Genomic DNA, 22,438 nt, shown 5'->3' with positions numbered 1-22,438 from the left:
GTCTATATTGAGGAGGTATATACCCGACTCGACATATGTGTTGACCGATATCGCAGTTCCCGTTCAGCCTAACGTCACCTATGAGGAAGTTCCGGTACGGATTTTAGACCGGAAAGATCGTCAGTTGCGGAACAGGACTATTCGACTTGTTAAATGTCGGATGGCAGCATCATTCGGACGAGGAGGCTATCTGGGAGCTTGAGGATACTATCCGAGCTCGATACCCCCATTTTTTTCACTTGAGGTATGTGATTTAATTTACCGTTCAGCAATTATACTCTTTATCTATTGTTAGTATTTGCTGATGGTAGATAACGAAATTTGGGGACCAAATTTTTATTAGTGGGGGAGAATGTAAAATACTGGAAAGTGGCGAATAATGATAAGGAAATTTTCTAGAATTTTTAGAATTTTTTCTGGAATTTTTCGGAGCTCATATGGCTCAGGTTACGGGAATAAAAACGGGGCACGGGAATGCCTGTTTAGGCTACCCCATTTAAGCGAGGAAAAGTTATTTTTCTTTTCCTTTTTATTTCCTTTTTTTTATTCTTATTTCTTTTCTCCGTTTCTTCCTCCCCGCGCGCCGACGCCATTTGCCCTAACCGTCCTCTCCGAGCCGCAAACCGCAGATGCCTCTGCCGATTTCCTCCTCCATCCTCCCGAGCTCTTCGTCCTCCACCCGACGACGCCACCTTGCTCCGCCACCTCGCCGAGCCGCACGCCGATTTCCATTCTTTTCCGACCTCACCACACGAGCGCCGGCCGATTTCTCTTTTTGCCCTAGCCGACCACCACTGTGCTTGGCTGACGCTGACGCCCTCTTCCTCTCCTCTGCCCGACGCCGCCGCCGACGACGCCGGGGAATAGAGAGCCGACCAATTCCCTCACCCCTGCGCTCGCGCCACACCCGACGCCTCTCTCTCCTCTTCCGAACTCTCCTTCCTCCTCTCTCTGTTCTCTCACAGACGAGTTGAAGCCGACAGACCTTCTGCTATCTTCGACGTCGCCTGAGGAGGAAGCCCCCTGAGCTCAGATCCATCGTCAGCCATAGAGCGTCGACCACCCTTCCTCTGCCCTAGCTTCACTCAGCGCCGCTGCTTCTTCGATTTCGTCTTTGCTGACGTGCCGGCACTGAGTCTTGATACGCTATGCCCTAGAACCGATCTGCCAGCCGTCCAGTGCGAGCAGCCACCTTTGTATCGGCCTGAGTCTTTGGTATTAGGGTTTCCAGCAGCAACTTCGTCGAGTTCTTGGTCATCGCAGGCAATTAGAGGAAGAGGAAAGGTGCTTAGGTTGTTCTGGAAATTTGGTTGTTGTTTGGATGTCGATTTCTTGAGCTTCATTTTGGTCCAGACAGTGCATTGTAGGGCGTTTCTTGATTTCCAACAGCTACCTCTGTCCCGACAGCAAGTTGTCTTTGCTATGGATTTGTTGGGCTGTAGATTAAGGTAAGAAGTAGGGAAATTGGTTTGTATTGTTGATGAATTAGGTATGGATTGAATTGGAGATGATATGGATTACTAGATGGTTAGTATATCACTAGTTGATTCATGATTAGTGTGATTGAATGGTTAAATGTAGGTTTTGATCTTGGATGTAGATCAAAATGAATTTGGATTATTTGATTAGTTGATATATGTGTCGAATTAAGACTAAATTGGGTAAGATGCTATGATTAACCATGTTTATTGTAAGTCCTAATTCGAATGGATTAGAAACGATTGAGGAGTTAAATGATTCAATTAGGGTCTATAATTGGATCTGGATTTATATTAGCTTCTTGAGGATTTGATTTAGCTAATTTATTTATATGTAATTAGCTAAATTTGGATACCATGTGTTACAGGACTTTGACGCGAGACGAGTATCTCGACGTCGTATTTGGACCAGATTGAACTTTCCTATTGGAGGCGGGTACTTCTGACTTTATGTCGTTTGATATGCATAGTAGTGAATTTAACAAATTACAATAATTATGTTTCTTATCTGTTTCGGTTAGTCACTACCCGATACTTGTTACATGCTTGGTTGATACTTGTTTTGCATATCATGTTATTTCTTACCTGCTTATACATGTTTATAGGGGGTAGTGATATACCATGCTTCACCATGTTCAGGACCTAGGTTTTATACCTTATCTTATCTGTGTACCTTTGATTTGATTCATTGACCTAAGGTGCACCTTCTATATATATATGGTTTAGCTCAGGATATTTCCATGATTAGTGTCATGCACCATTCGCATGATTGCATGCTGTGCGATAGTCCGCTCCATTGTTGTTGAGCACATCGCCAGTTACATGGATCTGCACACACCACCACTCATGGGTTAGTGGTCGATTCAAGCAGAGTATGTTGCAGCAGGGACTTTGTTTGGCTCCGTTGGTCCGCTCATGGGTAGTGTGACGCAGCGTGGTAGCCGGCAGAGATTCCTCCCCGTCATCGTGTACCGGGAGATGAGAGCATTGCACTCCCCCATTTATGATTTGGGGTAGGAGGATAGGTGTACTACGACAGCATCCCGTCCGCTCGGTCACTCATCAGGAGCAGTGACGACAGAGTGCACGGTTGTCACAGCCCTACCCACTCGGTCTCACCATTGTGTGTGAGATGGTTGACTGGCGTCAGGGGTGACCAGGACGCATCATTGGCATCATACGCATTGATGCATTTATTTCTTGTGATTGTGTTTGCTGCATTTATTTGCTGCATATTGTTGGATGCTCATGCTTACATGCATACAGGATTTCTATACCTCTCGGACTGTTTATCCTTGTACCAGATCCTGGTTAGTACAATATTCTCCTGTTTATTTCAGTTTGCATTTACCTTTATTACGTTAGGAGACTGTACGCATGATTAGTGCTAGATGTTACTTCCTTACTATGTATATCAGTTGTTACCTGCTGAGCGTTGGAATCACTCCCGCCTCCGTTATTATTTTCAGGTTGATGCTGTCAGGAGAGAGTTCCAGTTGCTAGTCCCCTGCAGACCACGAGGATATTGTTGGTCTTTTGGTCTTCTTACTTAGATTATGCTAAACTTGTTCTGTTTGATGGTATGGACATTGTATGGATTTTGTGATGTCGATGGATTTGGTTTGGATTTGCTTTTACTACATGCCTGTCTAGATTGCAGAAGAGGTAAGTTGATTTTATCGTCGGTTTTGAGCTTTATGGGTGTAGTTGAGTAGGGTTGTTTTTTTATTGTTTGAAATATTTACTTATTTAATTGATTATTGAGCTTAATAATTCAAATTTATTTATTCATTTTAAAAGTTTTTTTTACTTATTTTGTATATTGATAAGAGTTTTATTAATGAATATAATCCATGAACATTGTTCCTAAATATTCACAAATGATATTCACAAATATTATTCATGAACGTTATCCATGAACATTAACGAACTAAACACATATAAGTTCAATCTTATTTATTTTGTTTAATGAGTTGTTTAAGATTGTTTATTTAATTGATCTTGTTTATATTATTTATATTGAATGAATATAAATAAGCATTTACTAAACTGAATATCACGTTTGTTCATGAACGTTTAATTCATTTATATCCCTATCCCTATTGATAGGAGACACAAAGTTCGACTCTACAAGAGACGTCAAAGCCCACCCGTCATAAGTCAACTTGTTTTATGGAATGTAAATATTTGATTATATAAAATTAGTTAATGGCCAAAAGTATTTTATGAATACATTTATTTTATTAATTGGCTAGTATACTTAAGTTGGTGTTATCTCAAGATTTGGAAGCGCTAATAACCTAACGGATTCAAATGCAGGCCGTCTCAATCATTACGAAGGCCCAAGGCAACCGAAAAAAAATTGATCTTTAATATTTTTTTAAAAAATAATATAAATTTAAAAAATATTTTTTATAAAAAAATAATTTTCCTAATATTTTGAAATGTAAAATAACTAATTAAATTTTTATATTTAAATTTTGATAATAAATTTTTTTACTGATAAAATTATTAAATTATTTAATTTTTAACATAGATTTTATTAAAACAATAAAAAATAAAATTTTATAAAATAAGATATATAATTAATAAAACAATAACAAATAAAATTGAAAAAAATCTAAAATTCAAAATAGATTTTCTTTTAAATTAATCTAAAATTAAAAGTGAGTGTTTTTGTAAAATTGATTATAAATAATATTACAATTTAAAAATTGAGGCCCATAAATAGGGGCCCTTAATTTAATCTAAAAATAAAAGTAATTTTTTTAAAAAAATAATTATAAATAATATTAAAATTAAAAATTCAAACAATGCGGGCCTCAATAAAATACGAGACTTTGACATGGCCGTAATGACCTATGCCTTGAGTCAGCATAGTTCAAATGTCTTTTTTTCTAAAAAAAATAACGTTTTAGTAAGTAATATGAAATATAATGTTTTATGAATAGAATGTTTTAGTAGTTATGACTATAGTTATTATCACATGATTTAGAATCTCTCTGGAATCTTTTTTATTTATCATTTTCCGTTCATCTGAAATCAAATGGAATGAATTTCAATCTCTCCTCGCCAAACTCTCATTCTTTCCATGAATATCATGTCCTGTCTATTTAATTTGAAACATTAATAACTACCTAGTCTTATTTAAAAAATTAAATAAAAATAAAAAGCAATGAAAAAGGGTTATTAACAAGCAGTAAAGTTTAATCATCAATTATCCCATATATTTTATTTTGTCCATATTACACTAATATTTTTTTTAAAGATTTTAAATTATAAAATAAAATAAATGTGTTGAAGTATAATATATAAGGATTAGAGTTGGAAAATTAAGCATATATTTTAATTTTTTTAATAAAAAAAAGTTTAAAACAAATGAATCACGAGTATTATCACATTAGATGTAAGAGGATATCCATTTAGAATAAATATACGGGAATTTCACACGATACGAAGGAGAAGTATATATTAGAATATAGACAAAACAACATGACGATATATAGAACAATAACAAGCCTCGGCATCGAAGCTAGACGCGATGGGAGGATCACAAGTATGAGACTCGACCTCCCATTTTTATTCCATGTATCCCTCTATAACTCGGATAGTATCTGGTCCACTCGGTCCGGTCGATCAGTTACTGCATGACCAAATTCACAGACATATGTTACGATAAAAGTTGACCGTCAAATAGTTAGGACTAAATAATCTAATGATGTCAAATAGTTACGGACCTGGAGCAATCAGTGGAGGTACTGACGGGAAATGGAAGGTGGACGCCGCAGCTGCCGGGGAGCCCGGAAAGGCGGCCGGGCTGGAGACCGGAGATCCCAGATGCCTGCGAGCGGATGCAACTGCACGCTGCACGGCGGTCGGCGGTGGTCTGCGCGGCGGTGTTCAGGCTCCTCACCCCGTTGCAGCAGGGCGGAGGCAGCGCCGACACCTTACCGGTCACGTAGGGAATGCAGGGCCGCAGGTTGGAGGCCACTTGGCCGCAGGTGACAACGGCATCGGCCTGGGACCCCGCTAGGAGGGCGACGACTGCTGCTATCATGAGCACCACCGCTAAGGCACCGGAGCGAGACATCGGGAAGAAGAACGGGAGCGGGAATCGTCGGGGTTGGTGGTGTGTGGTGTGGAGAGGAATGTGAGTGAATGAGTGATGGAGGGGAGATTTTATAGTGATAAAATGGAATAGAGTGGCTTAATTGCATTAATGAAAAGGAGTAGTTGGTAGTTGAGAGTTAATTCGATCGATAATAATAATGATTTTGCTATTTTTCCACTTGTCAATTTTTGGATCTTCGAATTGTTTTATGAATGTTTAATATTATGATTAATGGAGCTAATGTGTTTTTAAATGAGTTAAATATATCTCTTTAGATCCATCTTTATAAATAAAAAAAACTTTAATATTAACATGTCTTCTAGTTTTAGGTAATCAAAAATTCCATTGACTTATTAAATAGAATTTAAGGTGGATTTAGGGGGAGGACCCCACTATTTAGAGTTGGTAGTTCAATTAGTTAGCAAAGTAATTAATGAGGTGGCAACTCAATTAAATGGGTCTGAATCCTCTTTAATTTTTGTGGACTTTTTATTATTTAGCCGCCTACCATTGGGTTAAACATAGATTAATTAAATCAACCTTAATATATATTGATGTGGTAATAAGGAGGGACCGTCTTAGGAAAAGTCTTCATCAAAATGAAGGTCAAAGTTAAGACGGTCAACGTCCCCTATCACAAGTCAGGCGGGCAAGTGATTCGCCCGACCGAGATATGAAAAGTTCGATCCGACAACATCGCTAGCTCGAGGTAGGACGCTCAATACAAGAATGAACGCCAAGTGTCCGCAGAAGCAGGTCGAGCGGCTACTCCGCTTGGCCTTACATTAATACTCAGAACATCAGCCGAGTAAAGTCATAACCGAGCATACCACACATGAACAATGCTACTACAGTTGAGCGACTATCCCGTCCGATCAAGAGGCACGTACGGCAGCCGAACAGTGGAAGTATCAGCCGAGCGCCTACCCCACTCGACCAAGCAATAGATTCATCAGCCATACAACGGAGATCCCAGCCGAGCGGCCATCCTGCTTGGCCCAGCAACAAACGACACTGGAATAGGGAACTCTCAGCTGAGCGGTCATCCCATTCAGTTAAGCAACAGACACCGCGGGATATCTTTTGACATCTTTTTGGGTGTTAGTGTCACCGACGGACGGTATGGTCAGGCAGAAGATTGTACAGCAGAATCTTCCACTATCACTTCAGAGATATGCACGACTTGTTAAGGTACTGTGTCAGGGACACTTTACTGACATGACAATTCACGGAAGGTTTGGGATAGCGTGCCCGCTTTGAGAAGGATGCACACACACTACATGAGCCTTATATAAAGGGGGGTCCAGGCATCGGTGGAGGTATGCTTTTCTCACGATCTGTACAATTGCGCTATAGTTTCCTTTGCTTCTTGCTTCGCTGGAGACTGACTTGAGCGTCGAAGGACCATCACCGGGGATCCCTTCCCTGGCTCAACACTGATGCTACTTGTGTTGCAGGAAAGCGCGAAGTCCCTCAGAGGTCAGCAGGAGCGCCACATCCCCAGCATCCACCTCCTCGACTTTCGAACAGGATCATATTTAGCGTCGTCAGTGGGAACGTCGCCTAAATCCGAGCCGAGGAAATGGAAGACGCTGGACGGCTAACCACCATGACGCTCACGCAAGAGGAGTTGGAAATGCTTGTGCAAGCATAGGCAGTAAAAATGATGGAGCAGTAACAACAAGCGATAGTCGATCGGTTAGCACCACAATCGACGACCTCGGTGGCCGATCGGCGAGCAGGACAAGAAGACCGAGCGGAGCAACTCTCCGTATGAGGGCAGAACCGTAGGCCGACCAACACCCAAGGGGAAGGGTCGCCTGCACCGATCCCTTTCCATCGGGCTCTGTTCCAAACCCCCTCGGAGATAGCTCAAGCGCATCAAGAGTGGGGGTTATCTTCTATCGAGGCGCCCGTGCGGGATGCGAGGAAAGGAAAAGTGCCCTGGAGCGCCGCATCCCCTGAACGGATTAACAGACAGTTCTCAGAGGAGATCTTACAAGACCCTCTACCTTTACACTACACCCCGTTGGCGATCGGGACATACATCGGGGCAATCGACCCTGATGATCATCTGGATCAGTTCTGTTGGATCGAAAATTGCTAGAGGGGGATGAATAACGCTCGTGGCTTTCACTTTTCATTTCAGAAAGATAAGAGTAAACGCAGTGGAAATAAGGGAAATAAGAACAAACAATGCAAACACCAAGATGTACTTGGTTCGGAGCCTTGGGCGACTCTTACTCCAAGGCCCACAATCATTGATCGCTTTCAGTGGGCAATCACTATCAATTTAGAAATATTACAATTTCAAGTACAATGTTAAAGCAGTAATAAAATGTTATGCCGACAACTAAAATAGTAAACTTGAAGCGTCTGGTCGTCGGAGTCGAGTTGCGGCTTTGTCGGAGCATTCTTTAAGTAACACACGGAAGATGGATCACGTTTCAGATGATGTCCTAAGCTGTTGGTCGAATCCTGCATATAAAGCTCATAGAGGGTGCCTCCAACACCATGGAGGACGCCCTCATCCACACCGAATCCCCAGCGTGGATGAGTTCTAACCACTTCGTAGCTTATCCGCCTGAGGGCGCCCTCACGCCAAGGTCCAGGGCACCCTCACGCCAGTGTCCAGGGCGCCCTCAAACTCCATGAGGGCGCCCTCACGCCTTGCTGCGAGAGGATCTCTTCCTGCAAAATAAGTTAGTCCAGAAAAAATATATCCTGCAAAACAGAGTTAGCACAATTAAACACAATAAATATGATTATCTGACAGTCACCGACTGTCCGATTCTAACTTCAAATTCCTGACCGAAAATCCTAGGTTGAACTGACGCCTACTGTTCTCTCACCGCGGAACGCATCCTCACCTACTCCACTCAGGACAGTTTACCTGTTGCCAGTTGATCCTCTAGACCAACTAGACTTTTGCTCAGCGCCCGAGGCTCCAGGACTTTCTACTGGACGTCCGCTTCACGACCTGCCCAGTCTTTCACCAGGTTCGTGACACCAGGACTTTCCACCTAGAAATGAATAATCTGCTCCCCCGAAAAAATGGCTTGGAGAAATATTCACTCGTTTGAAATTTTTTGAAAAATATTTAGTAAGTAATTTCTAGCCAAATAATAGAGTTGCAAAATGAAAGTATTAAAACCAAGCTAATTTAATTTGAAGCTTTAGTGAGAATTAAAGAAAACATATTGAAAATTATTGGGTTCAGACTTTTAATTTATACTTCAATATAATTTAATCAAACCTTAAGTCCAAGTAAACTGAATTTTAATCAAAAATGATTTTTAAATCAAAGTCATAAAAATAATTTCCAAGTCAAAATAATTTTATTTTAAAAGTTAAAATTCAAGTAAAAAAGATTTATTTTAAAACTAAGTTAAAAATAATTAAAAAAAAAACTAACTTCCCAAATTATAAAATAGTTTTATTTTAAGACCAGTAAATGATAATTTTAAATATAAGAAATAACTTGGTTAAAAACAATCTTTTCACTCCTCCTTGATTCATGTCAGCCAATTAAAAGTTTAAAGTCCTATAGTCCAAGCATGAGTAACCAAATTAACAACCAACTGTCTAACCTTTAGTTACTACCTATTTACCAAAAAGTAGTAGCTTTCATTTGGTTAGTTAAGTTAAGTGAATATTCCAGTTAGTGTTGACTAAGCATGGATCACTTAACTTGGTTAATATGATTTTGGTATTTAATGCCCAGACTTATGTCGATGCACAGACATAAGCATTCTTAAGTCCAGCCAGTACCCTATGCATCTCACACCATTCTAAATTGTTTGTACACAAGCAAGGTAATCCTAGTGTGCTTGTGAGATGCTTTGACTGAAACTAGGGGTACATACTTTCTAGGGGGTAATTTCTTAGGCTAAATCCAAAATTTTGAAAAACTAATAAACTTGGGATTTTTGAAAATTATTTTTCCTAGAATTTGAATTCAAAGTATTTTGAAATTGCAAAAAAAGCAACCCTTATTCTACTAAGCACATCCCTATTTGTCTTCTAAGTGCAGTGAACTCGAGTTCAGGTAAGAGTTTTGTGAAAATGTCTGCCAGGTTTGACTTAGACTCAACCTAGTTAAGCACAATGTCACCCTTAGCTACTTGATCCCTTACAAAGTGATGTTTAACTTCTATGTACTTAGTCCTTGAGTGGTGAATTAGATTCTTGGTTAAGTTAATTGAACTTATGTTATCAATGGAAATTTTTATGTTTTTATATTCCAGTTGATAGTCCTTTAAGGTATGCATCATCCATAATAGTTGAGATGCACATTCCCCTAAGGCTATGTGCTCAGCTTCGGTAGTAGATAAAGTAACACAGTGTTACTTTCTACTTGACCAACTTACTAGGCACTGACCTAGAAATTTGGCAGCTACCACTTGTACATTTTCTATCTAATTTACACCCGGCATAGTCTGAGTCAGAGTAGCCGATTAGGTCAAAGGTACAAGTTCTAGGGTACCAAAGTCCTACATTTAGGGTTCCCTTAATATACCTAAGTATTCTTTTAACATTTGTTAGGTGTGACTCTTTTGCATAAGATTGGTATCTTGCACACATACCTATTGTAAATAGGATGTTCGATCGACTTGTAGTTAGGTAGAGTAGACTTCCTATCGCACTTTGATAGTATTTTAAGTCTACTGATTTTCCTTCTAAGTCAGAGTCGATTTTAACATTTGTAGCCATTGGAGTACTTATAATTTTTTAATTTTCCATTCCAAATTTTCTAATTAATTTCTTGGCATATTTTGTTTGAAAGATGTAAATTCCATCTTTGGTTTGTTTAATTTGTAAGCTTAAGAAAAAGTTGAGTTCTCCTACTAGGCTCATTTCAAATTCACTCTCCATTAATTTGGTAAATTCTTTTAGAAATTTAGTGTTGGTTGAACCAAAAATTATATTGTTTATATAGATTTGGGCTATAAAAATATCTTTTTCTAAGGTTTTTACAAATAAGGTTTGATCTATTTGACCTTGTTTAAAACCTTTATATATTAGATAATTTGATAGTCGTTCATACCAAGCCCTAGGTGCTTGTTTTAGTCCATATAGGGTCTTTTTAGCCTAAAAACATGGTTCAGGTGGTCCAAATCCTCAAATCCTAGGCGTTGACTTACATATACCTCTTCTTTAATAAATCCGTTTAAAAAGGCATATTTTACATCACTACAACAAAAATCACTTTTCGCAGCGCGCTATTAACAGCGTACATTAAAAGCATGTCATTAATAGTATTATTAACGACGTGCATGTTGATGTGCGCTGTTAATAGTATGAACTTTGAAATAAAAAAAGGTATTAACAGCGCGCATTAAAAGCACGCCGTTAATAATATATTATTAACGGCATGCATTTTAATGTATGCTACAAATAGTTAATAATAATAATAGCGTGCAAAAGTAGCATGCTGTTAATATGATAAGTTATTATTAACAGCGTAAGAAACAGTAATATAATCAATTTTATATATTTTTTTACCTTGCGTAATATTAATTCCACTTTCTCATAATTATTTTTTTCCTTTTATTCTTTAATTTCCAATTTCCAAACATCCCGCGCCGCATGCCCGTCAAACTTCCTCCCGAAAGAGGTTTCTCCCGCCGTCCCTCCTCATCGAGACCTTCTCTCCCACACTATCGAAGCCTTCTCTCCCACACTATCGAGACCTCACCGCCTCCTCATCTCGGTAGCCAGCGATTTTGTCGCTTCCTCATCTCTGCAGCGCCTCCTCATCTCTGCATCCACTCCCTCAAGAAATCTTCGCCGACTCAAGATCGCCGCCTCTCATCATCTCTGCAAAGACTCCAAATCTCTCCCTGCCGCGTCATCAATAAATCGTCACTGCCTCCCCACCTCCGTAGGCCATGCCCTTTGTCGACTCCTCATCTCCACAGCCGCCCTCTAGACCTATTCCTTGCCTCAAGATATATACTGTGGTAACTGTTGGTGCGGTTAGCACTAATGATCTAACTCGGATTTTGATGAATGACAAATCGGGTTAAGTTAGGTTTGTTGTAATCTAACACTCTAACCGAGTGTGCAGACGAAGTCCAGACAGGTAAACGGGCTGACCGGATGTCTGGCAAGAAGTCCAGCTAGGTCGACGGGTTGACCGAATAGCTGGCGAGAAGTCCAAGCGGGTCGACGGGCTGACCGGACGCTTGGCGAGAAGTCCAGACGGGTCGAGGGCTGACCGGACGTCTGGCAGGTGAGTAAAGGTAAGTCACTAGAAGGGAGTGACTGTGAGGACGCGTTCCCGGGAATGGAACATTAGGCGTCGATCCGGCTTAGATCCATTTCGGATATCTAAGTCGAGATCGTGACTAGATTCCGGTCTCGGAAAGACGGAATCTAAGCTATACTTTTTATGTCAAACTTATGAATTGTGCTAACACTCTGTTTTGCAAGATATATACTATTTATTTGCCTCGGACTAACCTTGTCTTGCAGGAAAGCTGATTTCTGGAGAAAGGTGGTTCGGGCACCCGGAGGGGATCCGGGCGCTCGGGAGGCAAATTTTATCCTGATCGCGCGTCGCCATGTGGAGCTCGCTGGTTGGACCTGCCACGTCTCACTAGGGCGCCTGGAAGGGATCCGGGGCACCCCGAGCTTCATATAAAAGAAGGGACAGGGGTGGAGCCTCAGACACAACTCAGAACTCTCAGACTGCTTGCTCTGCTGCTCTACGCTCCAGCGACGCTAACGAAGCTCCGACAACTCGCTCCTGTTCTTTTAATTTTCCTCCCTTGTTGGTATAGCTTTGTTTTATTTTTCATTAGCACTTCTGTACTTAACTTACCGTAATCAAATATTCGAACTGCTAGTGGATTGCCCAACGAAAGCATACGACGAGTGAGGGCCTCGGTGTAGGAGTCGACACAGGCTCCGAACCAAGTAAAACCGAACTGTGTTAGCCTTGCCTTGATTTCTTACTTTGTCTTTACTCTATTTCCGCTGTGTGCTTAACTCTTTTCGATGAAAGTTTTAATCGATATTCACCCCCCCCTCTATTGAAACATCACGATCCAACAAGTGGTATCAGAGCAGGTACCGCTCTGATTTGGTGCAACCACCAATTAGACGGGGGGTGAACTTTTTGTTAAGTTTTTTTTGGTTTTTATTTTTTTTCCGCATAATTCCAAACCGGTAATCTTACCTTTTTGGAAAGATTTTTTTCGTTATCCAAATTGGTGCAACATTCATTTAGATCTTTTTCTTCCCACACTGCTAATCCAAGACCAAGTCTTGGGATTTTTTTTGTCTATTTTTTACTTGTGTGTAGGATTAAAATGTCTCAACTTGAAGGATTCAGCACAGTGCATCTTCCCCTCTTCAACGGGGATGACTTCTCGTATTGGAAGAAGAGAATGGAAGTCTATCTCAAAACAGACTTCGACCAGTGGATGAGCATCACCAGACCATATAAAATACCAGTGGACAGTTCCGGAAATCTACTAGACCCAGAAGATTGGACCTCAGACCTAAAGAAGAAGGCGTCAACAGAAAACAAGGCAATCAACACCCTACAGTGCGGATTGACCAGAGAAGAATTGAATCGGGTCGGACCACATAAGAACGCCAAAGAATTGTGGGGTAAACTGATCGAGCTGCACGAAGGAACGAGCGACGCTAAGGTAACAAAACGAGACTTATTATTAAATAAAATATTTAACATAAAAATGTAGGAAGGAGAAACTGCAAGTCAACTTCATGCGAGGATCAAGGACATCCTCAATGGGCTCCACGCCATCAGCCACCAAATGGAGAACCGGGACTTAATAAGGTATGCATTAAACGCATTTCCACGTAATAGTTTGTGGGCATCTATCGTAGATGCCTATAAAATTTCTAAGAGTTTATCGAAACTTAAATTAGATGAGTTGTTTTGTGAATTAGAACTACACGAACAAACTCACGTCGGGGCCGAGAAAGGAATTGCTTTGTTTGCAAGTCCCTCCAAAGAAAAGAAGAACAAGCCTGAGCCTGAAGCAGATTCTGACCAGGACTCTGAAGATGAAGAGCACCTGGTGAACTTGGTAAGGAAAATGTTCACCAGGAGAAATAGGGGCTTCAGCAAGAAAGACCTTCAGAAAATCAACTCCCCCGAATCAATGAGCGTGACGTGCTTCGGATGCAACAAAAAGGGCCACTACAAGAACGAGTGCCTAAAACTGAAGAACGACAAACCGAAGCTGATAAAAAAGAAGGCGCTCAAAGCGACGTGGGACGACACTTCCTCGAATGAATCGGAAGCCGAAGAACAAAAGAACCAAAGTTACCTCGCGCTGATGGCCCGCGAAGAAGAATCGGAGGATGAATTGGAAGACGGGTCTAGACCCGAATCAAACCATGAGTCCGTACTCGTTTCCGAAGGTTCCGAAGTGGTATACCGAAATCTAAACAGAAATTTTTTTAAAATTATTTCCTGCTTAAATAATAAATTAGTAAAAATAGAAAATGAAAATAAGTCACTCCTCGAGGAAAATCAAGACCTCAAGGAACAAATCAAAAACTCAAGTCCAACTCAAGATCTAACACTTGAGGAGGAGAATCAATCACTAAAATTAGGAATTAATAATTTAAAAGAAATATTAGAAAAATTCACAACGAGATCAAAGAACTTAGATTTAATTTTAAACAATCAAAAAGCAAGTTACAACAAAACTGGACTTGGTTACAAATCAAGTTCAACTAAAACTTTTAAATCATTAATAACCCAAAACAAACCAACAAAACAAGCTTGGGTTCCGAAAGCGTGTTTAATCACGCAAGTAGGACTTAATCAATACTACATCCCTAAAGATAAAATATATTATAAATCAAATAAACCAGAATACAAACCTAAACCAAAAGGGTTAAAATCTAAACATATTAAAACTCAACAAAATATAAACTATCATCAAGTGAAATTTAATTATAAAAGAAATAGACATAAACCAAGAACAAATTAAATGGTAATTAATTCAGGGGGAGGCTCCAGAATAGCTGGCACCTCCAAAACTAACCTACCCGGCAGGGTATGTAACGCCCGAAAATTCTCAAAACTGTTTTAGAAATATTCTATGATTTTTCTGGAATTTTAGGATATTTTTACAGAATTTTTAGAGTAGCGGAGGTAGCAAAAATAAATAGAAAACGAAAATAGCTTAAGCGGGAATTGAACCCGAGACCTAAGGGTCCTATGACTTATGGTGAACCATGGTAACCAAGTGAACCCAGCAGGGCCGTGCTGAGAGGAAAGGGAAACAATTTTATTTAAGTTGGAGTTGGGCCGGAATTATCACTTAATATAAATAGGAAATAATTATGTGAAGAGTTATTTTCTTGGATCGTAACTTTCTCCACCACAACCTAATTCCGCCGCCCACTTCTCCTCTCCCTCTCTCGGCGCCAACCACAAGGAAGGCTGAGGTTCGGCCCAAGGACACTTTCCGGCGACGACTTCGACACGAGGACGCTCCCCTCCGCGAGAGGAACGCATAGACGCGAGAAGATCGTCGAAAGGATCGTCTCCTCCGGAAATCCAGCGATTAGAATCGTAAGAAAATCCGAACAGGAGGTAAGAAACCCCTTACCTGCAGTATAAGTAGCTTTTTGTACGATAGAATGTTGTCAAATTATCTATATGTAGACTTTTCGATGCATAGGGTGTATTTAACCCTCCTCGCAGGTTTAGGGATCTAGTTGAGCACCTCTAGATGGGCCAGACATGTTTTCTCTCTTCAATTGGAGATTCTAGACGTTGTCGGGTGCCTAGAGGTGGTCTCCCTAATAGAGAGGAGAGTTGGAGCACACTAGGTATTCGATAAAATGTTTAGCTCAGTAAAATGCTACGATAGACATTTTTAATAGCCCAGTAAATGCAATAGAAGTATTTAAATAGTTTAGTTAGTCTTGCTACAGCTTATATGGGACTACGGTCCAATGGGTGGGCACCCACAGTCGCCTCTAGGTTCAGATAACCTAGTAAAAGCAAGATAAATTAACTAGATATGATCCAGTATTTTACTTTCAGTAGGGGCACTGTACAGGATTAGATATCCATTGGGCTGGGCTCCCATAGTCGGTCCCTAGTTTTAGATAACCTAGTAAACCTTGCTAAATTCGGGATTTGCAACCCCGGGTTTAGTTAAGGATGCGCGCATAGCATGTACAGTTGCGGGGCCCATTAGTAGTATGATTATGTATTTTGATCTATTATGATGATAGTTTTTCCAAACTCACAATCAGTCATGTGATTATATTTTAAATTCAGTTCTAGTTCAGCTTAGTTTAACTTAGTTATGATTCAGTTTAGCCTCTTCTTGTTAACACTTCAGTTATTGCCATGATTGGTTCTTGGTTTCTATGTTTTGTATGATAGTATGCCATGCTTAGCATTCTCCATTATGTTTTCAATCAGCATCTTTCAAAAGCATGAACTCATTGTATGCATGTTTTAGTGAGGTAGATGGTTTCTTACTAAGCGAAAGCTTATAGATACTTTCTTTTCCTTATACTACAGATAAAGGTAAAAGAAAGATGGACTAGCGGAGGCTGGAGGACAATGCTACGAAGATGTGTGTGGGCAGGAACTTGGGATAAAGATCTAAGGAATTTTAGTAAGCTTGTTTAAGCATTAGAACTTTTCAGTATTTGATTATTTTGCACTTTAGTTGTTAATCACTATGAATTAGTAAATCATGCACCCTATCATGTTTAGAACACTATTTTGTGATGTTAGAATATTTTGCATTTAGTTTAGAATTGTTATATGTAATTTTGGCACGAACAAGTGCTGAAATCAGAGGTTGCTGCGAAATCAGAAACCCCAATCGATCGGTGAATCGATTGGGGGTTCCCAATCGATCAGCTGATCGATTGGGCAATTTGTTCCGCGAACAATGGGCTTCTGGATCGATCAGCCGATCGATCCAGCAATTTCTGTCGCGAACAGAAGACTCTGGGATCGATCACTGGATCGATTGGCCAGTCTGGATCGATCCAGAATATCGCCCCGAGCACAGTAGCGTGCTGGATCGATCACTGGATCGATCCAACCTATGTCCCGCATACAGTAGCCGGCTGAATCGATCACTGGATCGATCAACTATTCCAATCGATCTGTGGATCGATTGGGAGGTCTGATAACAGTTGGAAAACATTTATTTCAGTTCCTTGACCATAGGGGATGTAGTATATGCTAGGTATACTTTAGATTACACCCTTTAGCATGTATAGAATCAAGAAAAGTAACAGTTTAGCAAAATTTAAATTAGTACAGCTTCCGCATTTAGATTTAGTGATGGTCAGGGAATAGTTAGCACAGATTAATGTGACGATCGGCCTTACAGCTTAGTTAGTAGAAGGCGGGTCGTTACAGGGTAACCCTAACCAACCTACCCGGCAGGGTAATTAGGATTAGTTAAAAAGGATTCAAGTTTAACTTGAAAAATGGTAATGGTGAAGTATTGGATGATAGTACGTAAGGGAAACTTAGTCTATGCATGTCTAGGAAGATATGGCTTCGACCTGGTGCATTTGGCTAAGTGAAACTTACCGAAGCTACCCTTTATGAATCCTAACCAGTTAGATCAAGGTTTTTATACTAAGTCCAGTGGATAGGACTATTTGGAAAACCTCGAAGGCATGGTTACTTTAATGATGTCCAAGTGACTCACCATAGCCCAGAAGTTTATCCAGAGAACGCCTATTTGTTGAACCCAAAGCTAAACCTGAATCTAACACAAGTTAAAAACAAACTCCAAAATTGAATCTAATTCATCTCACAAAATTATAAGATTCCCTGATTGAAAACATAGATCGGGTGAGATGACTAAGGATATTAAAATTAAAATTAAATTAAATTAAAATTAAATTAAATTAAATTAAAATTAATTAAAATTAAATTAAATTAAATTTAAATTAAATTAAAATTACATTAAAATAAAATTAAATTAAATTAAAATTAATTAAAATTAAATTAAAATAAAATTAAAATTAAAATTAAAATTAAATTAAATTAAAATTAAAATTAAAATTAAATTAAAATAAAAATTAAATTTTTTTAACTTTAAAAAAAAAATTTACTGTAAAATTTTTTAAAAATATTTTAACTTAAAAATTTATTAAAACTTAAAACATTTTTTTCAATAGGTAGACTAACCCCAATTCCTACCTATTGTAGGAAACTTAGTGGATTTTGGATAGTGGTTGCTCCAAACACATGACTGGAGATCACACAAAATTCACTCAACTCACCTACAAAAGCCTGGGAACAGTTGCCTTTGGAAACAATGGCAAACTCAAAGTAATTGGTATAGGTAACATAGAAATAAAAATTGACTTTATTATTACAAATGTTTTACTTATTGAAAATTTCAAATATAATCTCTTGAGTATCAGTCAACTGTGTGATACTAGGTATAAGGTTAGGTTTTTATCTAAAGAGTGCTTAATCAAACACCTAAACAACCCTAACATAAGACTAAAAGGGTTTAGAAAAGACAACATCTATGCAATCAACTTAACCACTTCTTCAATTGAGTGTCACTTAACACAAAAAGAAGAAACCTGGTTATGGCATAGAAGGATGTCACACACAAATTTTAGAAATATAAGTAAACTAAATGGATTAGTTAGAGGTCTACCAAAATTACCTAACTTAGACTCAACCATATGTAATGCTTGTCAACAAGGTAAATAGACAAAATCCACCCACAAACCAACTAATCAATCACAAACCAACTCAATACTAGAACTATTACACTTAGACCTATTTGACTCCCATGGAGTCAAATCAATAAATGGAAGCCTATACTGTCTAGTGATAATAGATGATTACTCTAGGTTCACTTGGGTAAAATTCTTAAAAAATAAGGACGAAACTTTTGAAATTTTTACAAACTTTTGTAAACAAGTTGAAAATGAAAAGGGCCTTAAAATTAAAAGAATTAGAAGTGATAATGGGAGAGAATTCAAAAATCATAATTTCAACAAATTCTGTCTTGAAAATGGCTACCATCACGAATTTTCGTGTCCTAAAACCCCCCAACAAAATGGCATTGTAGAAAGAAAAAATAGAACCTTACTTGAAGCCTCTAGAACAATGTTAAATGAATACAACCTACCTAAATACTTTTGGGCAGAAGCTGTCAGTACAGCTTGCTACGTACAAAACAGAACAACACTAAATAAAATCCATAACAAAACATCTTTTGAAGTTTATCATAATAAACAACCCAATATAAAATACTTTAGAGTATTTGGGTGTCCCATTTTTATCCTAAACACAAGAGAACACTTAGGAAAATTCACCTCTAAAGTTGAAAATGGAATCTTTCTAGGCTACTCCCTAAATAGAAGAGGCTACAGGGTTTACAATAAGGTCACCTTAAGAATTGAAGAAACTACTAATGTGAAATTTGAAGAATCCAAACAAAACCCAGAACAAACACAACTTCAACCAATTGAATTTGTTCAACAAAATAACAATTCTGAAGGAACCAACCAAACTCTAAGTCCTGAAGAAGAAGAACAACCTCAGGAAAGTCAACCCCCTAGAACTATAAGAGTCAACCCAAATCATCCAACTGATCAAATAATTGGTGACCCAGATCTTAGAGTTCAAACTAAATCATCTTTCAGAAATCTAAGTCAAATATCTTTAATTTCAAAAATTGAACTCAAAACCATAGCTGAATCACTACTTGACCCAGACTGGGTCATAGCTATGCAAGAAGAATTAGCTCAATTTGAGCGAAATGAAGTTTGGGACTTGGTTCCACCACCCAAAAATAAGAAAATAATAGAAACAAAATGGGTATTTAGAAACAAATTAAGTGAAACTGGAGAAATTATACGAAATAAAGTCAGGCTAGTTGCTAAGGGGTTCAGTCAAGTAGAAGGACTTGACTATGATGAAACATGCCCCAGTAGCTAGACTAGAATCCATTAGAATGCTACTAAGTTATGCAGCATACAAAGGGTTTAGACTATACCAAATGGATGTTAAGTCAGCATTCCTAAACGGTCTAATAAAGGAAGAAGTCTACGTAGGACAACCACTTGAGTTTGAAAGTCTAGAACATCCTGATTATGTCTATAAATTGAAGAAAGCCTTATATGGACTCAAACAAGCACCTAGGGCATGGTATGAAAGATTAACATCTTACCTAATATCTAAAGGATTTAACCAAGGACAAATTGACCCAACCTTATTTGTCAAATTAATAAAGGAAGATATCTTTATAGCACAAGTTTATGTAGATGACATAATCTTTGGTTCAACAAATTCAGATTTCCTAGATGAATTTACAAGTTTAATGGAACGTGAGTTTGAAATGAGTCTGGTAGGCAAATTAACCTACTTTTTAGGGTTACAAATCAAACAAACAAATGAAGGTAACTACATTTATCAACAAAAATATACTAAGGAATTACTTAAGAAATTTGAAATGGAAAATACCAAAGAAATGAAAACACCTATGGCAGTAAACACAATCCTAGATGATGATCCCAATGGAAAACTAGTTGATCTAAAACATTATAGGAGTGTCATAGGTAGCCTACTATACTTAACTGCAAGTCGACCAGATATCTTATTTGCAGTTAGTATGTGTGCAAGATACCAAACTTGTGCTAAAGAATCCCATCTGACTCAAGTCAAAAGAATCTTTAGATACCTTAAAGGAACAACAAATGTGGGCATTTGGTATCCTAGGACTAATAACTTTGACTTAATAGGGTACTCTGACTCAGATTATGCTGGATACAAGTTAGACCGCAAAAGCACAAGTGGTGGATGTCAATTATTAGGTCCATCACTTGTCAGCTGGTTTAGTAGAAAGCAACATTGTGTTGCCCTTTCTACAACTGAGTCAGAATATATAGCAATAGGAGAGTGTGTTGCACAATTATTATGGATGATGCACACCCTAAAAGACTTCAACTTGAACTTCACAAATGTCAAAGTCTTAATTGACAACATTAGCTCAATCAACCTAACAAAAAAACCAGTGCATCATTCCAGAACTAAACATATTGAAATTAGACATCACTTCATCAGGGATCATGTTACTAAAGGGGGCATTGAACTCAAATACATTGAGTCCAAATCCAATTTAGCTGACATATTCACAAAACCACTCCCTGAAAGTGAATTTAGCAATCTGCGTAGACAGTTAGGAATATGTTTAATAGACTAGGATTTTCAAAATTCAAAATTGCTTTCAAATTGACTGTTTTAAATTCTAGGTTAAATTTGTTTTCATTTGTTTTAAAACCTTCCAACTTTTAGAATTTCAAAACAACTTTAGCCTTAGACTAGAAAAATCCCCTTAGAAATCATGTTCCCCCAGGATTAGTATTTGAGCATCTCACCAACACCCTAGGTTTACCTTGCTTGTGATTGACAAACTTAGAAAGGGGTGAGATGTATAGGAAAATTTTCTGGACTTAAGATGCTTATATCAGTGCATCGATATAAGTCTGGGCGTTAAATATAAAACCTACATTAATCAAGTTAAGTTATTCAGCTTAGTCAACCACTAACTTATCACAATGAACTTAACTTGACTAACCAAGTGAAAGTTGTCATCTTCTGATAGTCAGTAAGTAACTAATTGGTTAAACAGCTATTTTAGATGTCAGGTTTAGGGAGAGGATTAATTAGTCTCATATTTATTTTTCCTTTACTAAAATTGGTTTTTGAAAAATACTTTCTTAAAAATACTTTAAATCTATTTAACAAATTTGACTTATCTTTGTAAAATCTAATAAACTTGGTTTTGAAAATCTTACTTTTTGCAAAACTATCTTTATAAAACTTATGTTTAAAAAGGTGTTTTAACCTTACAAGATTATTTTGAAAATTTCAATAATTGGATCTAGCCTTAAATTTTGATTTGAAAATTAAACTTCACTTCATTTTGAAAATCTGGATTTTGCAAATTTTTTTTTAACTTAGTCTTAAAATAAAACTAAGGGTTTAAATTGGATTTTATAAACTAAGGGTTTTGAAAAGTAGATTTTCAAACTTAATTTTAAAATTTTGATTTTGAAAACTCATGGTTGTAAAGAATTCCAAGTTGAAACTTATTTTGAAAATTCTATTTCTTGAAATTTGGATACCTATACTTGAAAATTAGCTTTTAAAAGTTTGCAAATTCATACTAAGTTATGTTGCTAAATTAGTTATCTTTCAAAACTTAGTCATATTACAAAAGTTAAATTCCTATATGGTGGAATTTAAAACTCCCCTAAGTTAACTTGACATCATTTCCTACATTTCTTTATGTATTCTATTTTTTTTAATTATATCCTTGTTTGATGAATGTCAAAGGGGGAGGGATAGGTGGTTAAGTTAGAAAATTAAAATTAAAAACTAACTTAAACCTCATGCTAGAACAAAATGTTTAACTTGTTTTTTTCTCGCATATTTTTACTAACTTAACCAGGTTGTCATTCCATCAAAAAGGGGGAGATTGTTGGTGCGGTTAGCACTAATGATCTAACTCGGGTTTTGATGAATGACAAATCGGGTTAAGTTAGGTTTGTTGTAATCTAACACTCTGACCGAGTGTGCAGACGAAGTCCAGACAAGTCGACGGGCTGATCGGAGTCTGGAAAGAAGTCCAGCTAGGTTGATGGGCTGACCGGATAGCTGGCGAGAAGTCCAAGCGGGTCGACGGGCTGACCGGACGCTTGGCGAGAAGTCCAGACGGGTCGAAGGGTTGACCGAACGTCTGGCAGGTGAGTAAAGGTAAGTCACTAGAAGGGAGTGACTGTGAGGACGCGTTCCTGGGAAGGGAACATTAGGCGTCGATCTGGCTTAGATCCATTT

At 38.3% G+C, this 22,438-nt stretch overlaps 1 protein-coding gene across 1 annotated transcript; it reads right to left on the bottom strand.

Annotated features, from left to right (window-relative positions):
- Positions 1-4,920: 4,920 nt before the first annotated feature.
- Positions 4,921-5,627, bottom strand: LOC122003831 (non-specific lipid-transfer protein 1-like). Its single transcript, XM_042558828.1, has 2 exons — positions 5,216-5,627; positions 4,921-5,121 (listed from the first exon to the last, which is right to left on the bottom strand). The coding sequence occupies exons 1-2, from the start codon at positions 5,566-5,568 to the stop codon at positions 5,115-5,117; spliced, it is 360 nt and encodes a 119-aa protein (XP_042414762.1). The 5' UTR covers positions 5,569-5,627; the 3' UTR covers positions 4,921-5,114.
- Between the last annotated feature and the right edge of the window lie 16,811 nt (positions 5,628-22,438).

This window comes from Zingiber officinale, chromosome 7B, assembly GCF_018446385.1.
Source record: "Zingiber officinale cultivar Zhangliang chromosome 7B, Zo_v1.1, whole genome shotgun sequence".
In the NCBI taxonomy this organism is placed as follows: Eukaryota; Viridiplantae; Streptophyta; class Magnoliopsida; order Zingiberales; family Zingiberaceae; genus Zingiber; species Zingiber officinale.
Note: the sequence above shows the minus strand (reverse complement) of the source record. Positions and strands in the feature narration are given on the sequence as shown.